The sequence below is a fragment of the Procambarus clarkii genome, chromosome 5 (assembly GCF_040958095.1).
Source record: "Procambarus clarkii isolate CNS0578487 chromosome 5, FALCON_Pclarkii_2.0, whole genome shotgun sequence".
Taxonomy (NCBI): Eukaryota; Metazoa; Arthropoda; class Malacostraca; order Decapoda; family Cambaridae; genus Procambarus; species Procambarus clarkii.
In genome coordinates, this window is record NC_091154.1 from 11,683,592 (window position 1) to 11,693,266 (window position 9,675).

Genomic DNA, 9,675 nt, shown 5'->3' on the forward strand with positions numbered 1-9,675 from the left:
CTTGAGGCCGTTCCTGGGTTTAGTGCCTTGACCTTGGCTGCTCATGCATTGTCTGCACTTTTAAAGCTGTTTGCGTCGATCCTGTGGGATGCGCTGTTGTGGTTTTTCGCTGCGTACCTCACGTGTCGGCAGGTGGTGCTCGCTTCCTCCTGGTAATTTGCTTGGACCCTGGTTTTTAGATTGTCTTCGCCCTTTTGCCCTTTGTTGTTTGCGGCTTCTGCGGTCGAACAATATATGCAAGCGGCTTCCTCCAGCTGTCGCCTTATGTCTGACTTGTTGGTTCTCTGGGGTCCATGGTGGGTTCCTCCCAGAGAGGTCGTGCCAGGGGACCACGGTTCCGCTCGTCAAGGTGGGCCACAGGTGTAAGTTTCGGAGATGGTGCTGCCTGCGTTCCCAGCTCTGTGCTCAGGTCGGATTCTCATGCAGGGCGTTAGCCTTTTTGCGGTTCACCCCATTGATGGGGCGATGGGGGGAAGGCTTGCTCTGTTCACAAACGCCTGGTCCCATGATTTGTGGCCTTTTCGGGTTGTTTCTCGTGGTCTTTGGTGGCGTTGGGTGTCTCCTCTTCCCTCAGGGGGTTCGGGGCTGGCGAGGCAGGTCTCTTCTCCTGTGCTCTGTCAGGTCGTCTTGGAATGGGTGCGCTTGGACATGGTCGAAATGACAATTTCCCTCAGGTGGGTTTCTCGCCTGTTTCCAGTTCCGAAACAGGACTGTGCGGCCCTGTGGTTCATTCTGGACTTGTCCCGTCTGAACCTTTGGGTTCTGAACCTTTGGGTTTTTGGCCCTCCTTTTGGATGACTACTCTGTCCCAGGTCTGTCTCCTGTTGAAGCTGGGTGCTTGGATGGTGTCTCTTGACCTCAAGGACGCGTATTGGCACGTCCCGATTCATCCGGGGTTCTGTGACTGGCTCGGTTTTGTTGTGGGGCGTCAGAGTTACCACTTTCTTTGTCTTACGTTCGGGTTGAACTGGCACCTCGCATGTTCACCCGGGTCGTAGTGGCCCCATCTGCGTCTGTTAAGTATTTGGGTGTTGGCTTACCTCGACAACTGGCTGGTTTGGGCTCCAGTCGGTCCCCGTGTCTGCTCGCCAGGGATTTGGTGCTGATCAGCTTGCTGGGTTCGTGTTCTTGGTGAACTGGCGGAAGTCCCATCTGGTTCCCTCCCAGGTTCGGACCTGGCTGGGTCTTGGGTGGGACTCTCGGACTGCTGCCTTGTCTCTACCTCCGGAGTCTCTCATTCGGCTGCGGTCCCGCATATGCTTGTTTCTGGGGGCTCCCAGGTCACCCGGCGGTTGCTGGAGGGTCTGTGCGAGAGCTGGAACTTAGCGACAATGGTCTTCCCGCTGGGTCGGATTTGGCTTTGTCGGCTGTTCTGGTTCCTTCAGAGATGTCCCTTCTGCCTCTCTTGCATTTGCTGGGTTCGATCCCCGGGGGCCTTGCGTCGGCTGCTGCGTCGCCAGCTTTCTCTTCAGGTTTTTCAGGGTTCAGTGCCTTGGTGCCTACTCTAGTCCTCGCTCGATGTATTCACGGATGCGTCATCTCTCAGTTGGGGCTCTGTGACCAGTGCTCACCAGGCTGGCCAGGGGCAGTAGGCTCTGTCCTTCCGTCAGGCCCACATCACGATTCGGGAGTTAGCAGTGGTATGGTTTGTGCTTCGGAGGATTTGAGTCGCCCGCGGATCGATGATCCGGCTCCATTCGGACTGCTCCTCGGTAGTTCATTGCCTGAGGGGGTTCAATGCAGTCCTTGGCTCTTTGGGGCTGGTCGCTTCAGGTGACTCGTCTGCTGAGTTCTCGGGGTTTGGCTCTCCTGGCGGTTCACATCCGGGGGGTTGTCCAACGTCCTGGCGGATGGCCTGTCTCGGTTCGTTCCCCTGTCCATGGAATGGACGGTTGATGCCGGCTCATTCAGTTGGCTCTGCCAGATGTTCGGGCGCCCGGAGGTAGGCCTCTTCACGTCGGCGTGGTCGAGGCGTCTTGCAGTATATGTGGCACCTTTCCCCGACCACAATGCAGTTGGGATCGCCGTCTTCCGGCAGAACTGGTTGAGGTGTGAGTTCCTGTACCTCTTCCTCTCCGTTTCAGCTGTTGCTCCAGGTCTTGGCTCGCTTGGAGACTTGGGGCGAGTAATCCTTTTGGCTCCATGGTGACCGACCCAGCCGTGGTTTCAGGCGCTGCTTGCCCAGTGTCCGAACCCGGAGGATTTTCCGCGGCTCCACCTCTTTCAGAAGATCGGCCCTTGTGGGGAATTCTGGCTCCAGTATAATACAGTACAACCTCGATTCAACGTACTATATGGGACCAACCCCAGTTCGTTGGAGCGTTGGATTCGTTGCAAGAGGTGACCTTCAGGAGGCGTTTGTGTCAGTGTCTTTTTTTTCTTGTACACAATAAAAATGCATTATCATATTACATACTCTACCTATATATTACTTCTCTACTAAAAAATACTGTAATTCATAAATTTACCTTATTGTTGAAGTTATGTCCATCTTGAAGTTTCGTGAAGTTGTGAATGCTCTAAATTAAATACGTGCTGTAGTGCATTATGCCGTTAGCACTGTGTTGATTAAAAGTAGTTCTGCTGTATGTTGATTACTACAATACAGTTTATGAAAACTATTGTACACTAAAATTACTGCAACTTTAATTTTAACACTGTGTACACACTTAAATTTAACACTTGTTCTAACTGTTCACGCTGCACACGATGTTTTTAGATGTTTGCATCAGCTTTGCTGGTGCTCGCTGCTGCTGTGGGTTCAGCTGCTTCTGAGCTGGTGCTGGCAGCTGTTGTACCAGTGCTAGGTACAACTGTGCTCGTGCTGGGTACGGCTGTTCTGGTGCTGGGTACGGCTGTTCTCGTGCTGGGTACAACTGTGCTCGTGCTGGGTACGGCTGTTCTCGTGCTGGGTGCAACTGTGCTCGTGCTGGGTACGGCTGTTCTGGTGCTGGGTACAACTGTGCTCCTGCTGGGTACGGCTGTTCTGGTGCTGGGTACGGCTGTTCTCGTGCTGGGTATGACTGTTCTCGTGCTGGGTATGGCTGTTCTCGTGCTGGGTATGGCTGTTTTCGTGCTGGGTACGGCTGTTGTACCAGTGCTGGGTACAACTATGCTCGTGCTGGGTACGGCTGTTCTCGTGCTGGGTACAACTGTGCTTGTGCTGGGTACGGGTGTTCTCGTGCTGGATACAGCTGTTCTCATGCTGGGTACGGCTGTTGTACCAGTGCTGGGTACGGCTGTTCTCGTGCTGGGTACGGCTGTTCTCGTGCTGGGTACGGCTGTTCTCGTGCTGGGTACGGCTGTTCTCGTGCTGGGTACGGCTGTTCTCGTGCTGGGTACGGCTGTTCTCGTGCTGGGTTCGGCTGTTCTCCTGCTGGGTATGACTGTTCTCGTGCTGGGTACGGCTGTTCTCGTGCTGGGTACGGCTGTTGTACCAGTGCTGGGTACAACTGTGCTCGTGCTGGGTACGGCTGTTCTCGTGCTGGGTACGGCTGTTCTCGTGCTGGGTTCGGTTGTTCTCCTGCTGGGTATGGCTGTTCTCGTGCTGGGTACAGCTGTTCTTGTGCTGGGTATGGCTGTTGTACCAGTGCTGGGTACAACTGTTCTCGTGCTGGGTACGGCTGTTCTCGTGCTGGGTAGGGCTGTTCTCGTGCTGGGTACGGCTGTTCTCGTGCTGGGTTCGGCTGTTCTCGTGCTGGGTACGGCTGTTCTCGTGTTGGGTACGGCTGTTCTCGTGCTGGTTGATTTTCTGCTACTAGTTCTTGCAAAATATTGCTTCATTTTTGGCATTAATAAGGCACTATTAGTAAGCCCCTGAGACATTTTGTTTTATAACCAAAGAGCTGTAGTAAAAAAATGGTCAATTCCACGATTATTCTTCCACCGGCGGATAAATACTGTACGTCAATCGCAGACAAAGCTAAGGGCACTGGGTGCATATTGTACGAACGCAGACTAAGTCTATACGTACACCCTTCAGTAGGCTGGTGTTTAAGCCTGATCCAGTAACATAAATTTCTCTTAAATATTCGATTTACATCAAGTTATATACTTTTGGGTTATATATTTAGTTTAGCAACATTATTACGATAATAAGAGCTATAAAAAATACTTACATTGGAACTGATTTATTAATTTTATTATTTCGAAGCCTTAGGTCACTGAACTGTGGCGACGAAATCGAACAAAACACTGCTTGGTGTTGTGTTCGATTTCCAGTAACATATATTTCTCTCAAATATTCAATTTACATCAAATTATATATTTTTGGGTTACATATTTAGTTTAGCAACATTATTACGATAATAAGAGCTATAAAAAATACTTGCATTGGAACTGATTTATTAATTTTATTATTTCGAAGCCGTAGATCACTGAACTGTGGCGACGAAATCGAACACAACAAGCATGGTGTTGTATGGACAGGGATTAGACCCGTCCACTCGTGCTGGAGTTGTGCTGCCAATAACGTGAATAATTTCTCAAATAGGAGATATCTATCTTATTACAGTATATTTTTGGTTTTATTTAGTTTAGTCTAATTAGGATAATAAAGAGTTATTAAAACACCAGTTTTAGAAATGATTTATTAATGTGAAACGTTCAAAGTAATGGGTCACTGAACTATGACAACACAGACGAAAGTGAGGTTTACTGTACAGTATTCCCTTATCTGTCCACCCTCACTCGACTTGTTTCATCACAGAAAATGTATATAAGAAGATTTCAACACATTAGCTAGCTATTCACGCTTCAGCCTTTAAATTAATTTACAAAGATACGTGTGCCACAAATCGGTGAACGAAATCATTGAAACTCAGTCGTTCACTTGTGTGGACGACTCTGGCTGGTGTTTGGTTAATAGGCGTCACTTCTTGTGGACCATTCTGGCTGGTGTTTGGTTCATATGATTCACTTGTTGTGTGGTCCACTTGTGTGATCCAACTTGCCTTATATAGGAATTATTAATTGTAATCTGTGATAGAATGAAACAGTTTTCCACCACTCTGTGAACTTTGTCCCAACATTGTAAGCTTGTGGTCCACTTGTGTGGTCCACTTGTGTGGTCCATTTGTGTGGTCCATTTGTGTGGTCCACTTGTGTGGTCCATTTGTGTGATCCAACTTGTCATATGAAGGAATTATTAATTGTAATCTGTGATGGTATGGTAAAATTTTCTACCACTGTGAACTCTGTCCCAACATCGTAAGCTTGTGTACCACTTGTGGACCACATGTGCGGTCCACTTGTGTGGTCCACTTGTGTGATTGAACTTGTCATATGAAGGAATTAATAATTGTAATCTGTGATAGAATGTGAAAGTTTTCCACCAGTCTGTGAACTCTGTCTCGACGTTGTAAGCGGAATCCAAACATCCCTCGCTTCGGCGAACCATTATTCGTCGAACCAGGTGAGTAAATCCTGCCTGAAAAGTGTGCGAACTAGCCGGAGATTCGTTGAATCGGGGTACATTGAATCGAGGTTGTACTGTACTAATAAAATGTATAATTTTAAGAATGCAAAATAATGATTAATTCTATGATAGCTCGAAGGACCAGAATGAGTAATGAAATGAGAAAATCAGTGGCTTATAGATCTATGATTATATGTGAATAAATTATATTAAGCAATGACTGTAAATTAGATAATTCTAGAGCCAGCCTCCCATGACACATTTTGGCTGGGTATTCTATGAGATTAATCTATATGTAACATATATTATGCAATAATAATAATAAGTATAATATGCACACACATAGATAATGAGTAAATTATGTAATGCAAGAAATACTACTGCAGTGTGAAGATTAATAATGCATAAAAGGCAGTATCAGATATATATATATGGACTCTGAATAATAAGGTACTATCTACTGTACAATGAAAACTGATTAAATCTCAGCTGTGACAGAGGGACATAGATGCAGTCCACTGTACGCCAGGCTGGAAACAGTTTGAGATAGTGATACTTGGAGCACGTGAGGTTATGGCGGTCACACGCTTCCTCAGGGGTGTTGCACCATGCTGCAATAATGATAATTCCGTAATTTCCACCCCAAACTAGTATTCACACACATATACGGTAATATCTAATTATTTGGAGGGGAAAGAGCTGCACTTACATAGGATTATTTTTTATGCCCGCAGCTTAATGACATGGCACCTACATGATCTTATTTAAGAGCTCGTTAAATAGAACAAATGAGGTAAAAATGCCTGCCGAACTGGTGTCGGTGATTCTGGTAAGCTGCGTCCTCAATCTGGCATCTAGGGATGTAAGGATGCCGTCAGGATGGTAAGATTTGTTGGACCACTTCGGAGCACCGTCACGCTTGTTGATCGAATATGGCGAGAGTCCTCCCCCCCCCCCCCCCCTTCCCGAAAGTCGCGCATGCGCAATAGCTCATCTTGAGGATTCGAGCATAAATTATATTTATTTATTAAAGCTAAATAGGAAAGGGGGTGTTTATGAACACACTTGATGGTTTAGATAATTACTTTATGTGGTGATGTTTTATTTCTCACAGTGCAAGTCAGTTAATGTAGACGGCACAAATATAACAATACTTGCTTGGTGGTGGAAATGATGTTAGATTATGATATGATTTACTGGAACAGCGATTAAGCTGAGTAAGGAAATTCCAGTAAACTATTGTATACTAAAAGTAAACCTATTACTAAATTATTATTCCTAATAAAGGAAAGTAAATGGTTACATTTGTGTTAGATCTGCAGGTATGTGGAAATTTAGTTTTCGTGAGTGGCTGACGCAACACTACACAATTCTAGGAGAAATTACATGATGTTCCACAACCTAATACAGTAAATTCTACAATACTAAACTACATATTAGTAGTGTTAGTTAATTATTATGCTTAATACAGGAAATACATCCTGTTGTATTAAGGATTAGTAAATGAATATTAGATGTGTATGAAGCCTAATACAGGAAATACATCCTGTTGTATTAGGGATGAGAACTGTTGGAAATTTCCAACAGCCCTGTCTGTTACGAGATTGGTTTGCTCTTCTCCTCGAGTCTTCGCGTTTGGTGTTTTTGACTTTGGTTTATCTCAATCAGTATGGTAGTCAGGTGGCCTTGTTGATAGTGTCCCATCTATTGGTTTCGTCTCGGCGGCAGTATGAAGTTTCCTGGCGGTCCTTCCAGTTCTTTTTTGACTCTTCGTCCTTGTACTTCGCTTGCAGTTCTGATGGTGTTGTCCTTTCTCTCTTGGTTGTTCCTGGACCATTTTCTTATGCTCAATAAGTGCGGCGCTGGCAGAGCCGCTTCAGTTTACTTTCGGTATAGATGTTACTTCTGCACCATTTCACAAGCTGTCTCGTGCGTTGTTTCACCTTCGGCCTGCTCATGCACTGCGTGAGCTGTCTTGGTCTTTGGATAGAGTGCTCTCCTTTCTCTCTTCTCCTTGGTTTGTTGTGGCCCCTTCGGTTTAGGATGGTTTTTCGAAGGCTCTTTTTCTGTTGGCATTGGCCTCTGGGGGTCGGGTTGGGGAGCTTCATACTCTCCTCTGGTGCAGTGGTTTCTGCTCTTTCGGTCGAGGCGATATGTTTGTTCGTTTGCAGCTGTCTCCTTCTTTTCTGGCAAAGAATGGGACTGCTGCTTTCTGGAGGGGTCCCAGGGTTGTGGATGCTTGGTTGGTCAGGCTGGGGGTGCATCATGTGTTGTGTCCTGTTGCGGCCCTCCGCCGTTATTTGCACGCCACGGCTTTTGTGGCCAGGGACGCGCTTTGGGTTGATCCAGTTTCCCTTCTTTCCTGTTTGCGGGTTCTAAAGTCTAGCCAGCCTGCGGTCTATTCCCGTGCCCATGACATTTGTAAGTTTGCTGCTCTTGCTGCCATCTTTGGTAACATGTCCTGGGCTGATATTCGGGTGCGGGATTTTTGGCAGACTAACAGGGTTCTGGCTGCATGCTGCCCCGTAAATGTTCGTGGGGCTAGTCGGGCTTGTGTCGCTCTGGGTCGGTGGCTGCAGCCTATCTCGACTTAAAGTTGAGGTGTGGAGCACTGACCGTCTCCGGGTAAGTCCCCTTCTTTACATTGTCTTTGGTGAAATAGCTCCGGGGAGCCATAGGGGCTTCCCCTGAAAACCATCGTTGAATGTAATGAAATGCCATTTTCTGGGTGAGTCCCGGAGGCTCCCCGGCAACCCTCCCTTCCTCCCTCCCTCCGGTCCGTGGTTTTCGTGTGTTTTGATACCCAGCCTCGGAACTGCAAGGTGGCGGGGGGGGAGGCTCTACTTTCCCCCTCCCGGGGCTGGGGAAGCTCCACCTTCCCCCTCCCGGGGCTGGGGAAGCTTAGCAGACATGAGGCACGGCTTGTTCGACGTCATGCTCATTTGCTCGTTTTCAATTGGGGAGTTTTGTCCACTCGTTTGTCTATTTTCGTTGTTTTAACCAGAATAGGGCGGGGGTGCTTATCTTTCTGGGTGCCTGTCCCGGCTGATGGCAGATATAGAATGATCCAAAAATCACATGTGCATTCTATGGGCCATTGCTTCTCGTGCCGCTCGAGGAGCAATGGTTCTGGCTTGTGGTCGTGCCAGGTTCTGGCTTGTGGTCCCTGGTAGGCCTAGAACTCTACCCACATCGACTGATGCCAAAAGTTAGGACTATCCCTATCAGCCTAGATAGTTCTGGGGAGCCTCCAGGACTCGCCCGTAAAATGGCGTTTCATTATATTCAACTCTGTTTTTTTTTTTTGCCCAGCCCCAGCTTATACCCCCATATATATAGCCCAGGCTGTAGCAGTGTACGACTTAAAAAGCATCCAGGACCATGTGATGCAGCTTACAGATAATTAATGAGAGCATCTCTGGTTGTGTCATGCAGTTGAAGGGTTAAAGGAGAGAGTTGGTGTTAAAACCTCACAAGTTATGGTTTTATGTTCTTGGATTTCAGGCTCAGTTATAAAGTTTGACTTTATATAAAACTTGATAATGCTCCAGCATGAACCAAAATTTTTTCAGCTCCATTTCACATGTGTTGGACAGGTTATTTGTATCTAAGATTTCATAATTTAAGCTGTAAAGTTTAGTTTGGCATGTATCTCTGAAGACTGGAACTTTCTGCCTGTAATGAAGTTGTATTTTTGATACACGACAAAACCAATACTGTGTACCATATTGTTGAATGAAACGAACTGCATCACTGTTTTGCTTTAGCACGTATCTCTGTGTTCGCAGGTAACCACGAGAGTGTGACCATGAACCAGATGTACGGCTTCCAAGGGGAGGTGAAGGCCAAGTACACAGCACAGATGGCCGAGCTCTTCACCGAAGTGTACAACTGGCTCCCGCTCTGTCACTGTCTCAACTCACGGGTCTTGGTATGTACATGGTGTTTTAACCCGTTGTGAGGCTGGTTTTGACGTGATGTTGTGTTTTAAGATATGAGGGTTGACCTGTGTTTACCTGGTGTAGTGCTGTGTAAGGTGTAATGAATAAAGTGCATTTACTTTGCTGCGGGTAAACATCATTTATATTTAGGGTCATACATCATGTATACCTAGGGGCCTGAGTTCGTATCCTGGCTGGGCAGAAATGATTGGGTGCCAATCCTTAACTGTAGCCTCTGTTCATCCAGCAGTTAATGGGTACCTGGTTATTAAAAGATTTGGCGGGTCATATTCCAGGGAAAATTAAGATTAAGTACCT

At 46.9% G+C, this 9,675-nt stretch overlaps 1 protein-coding gene across 1 annotated transcript in view; it reads left to right on the plus strand.

Moving 5' to 3' along the window:
- PpD3 (protein phosphatase D3) overlaps window positions 1–9,675 on the plus strand; it is a 196,834-nt gene that overhangs the window by 117,902 nt on the left and 69,257 nt on the right. Inside the window, exon 6 of the mRNA XM_045751458.2 lies at window positions 9,205–9,347. Coding sequence (XP_045607414.1) covers window positions 9,205–9,347 — 143 coding nt within the window. The remainder of the gene's footprint in view (window positions 1–9,204; window positions 9,348–9,675) is intronic.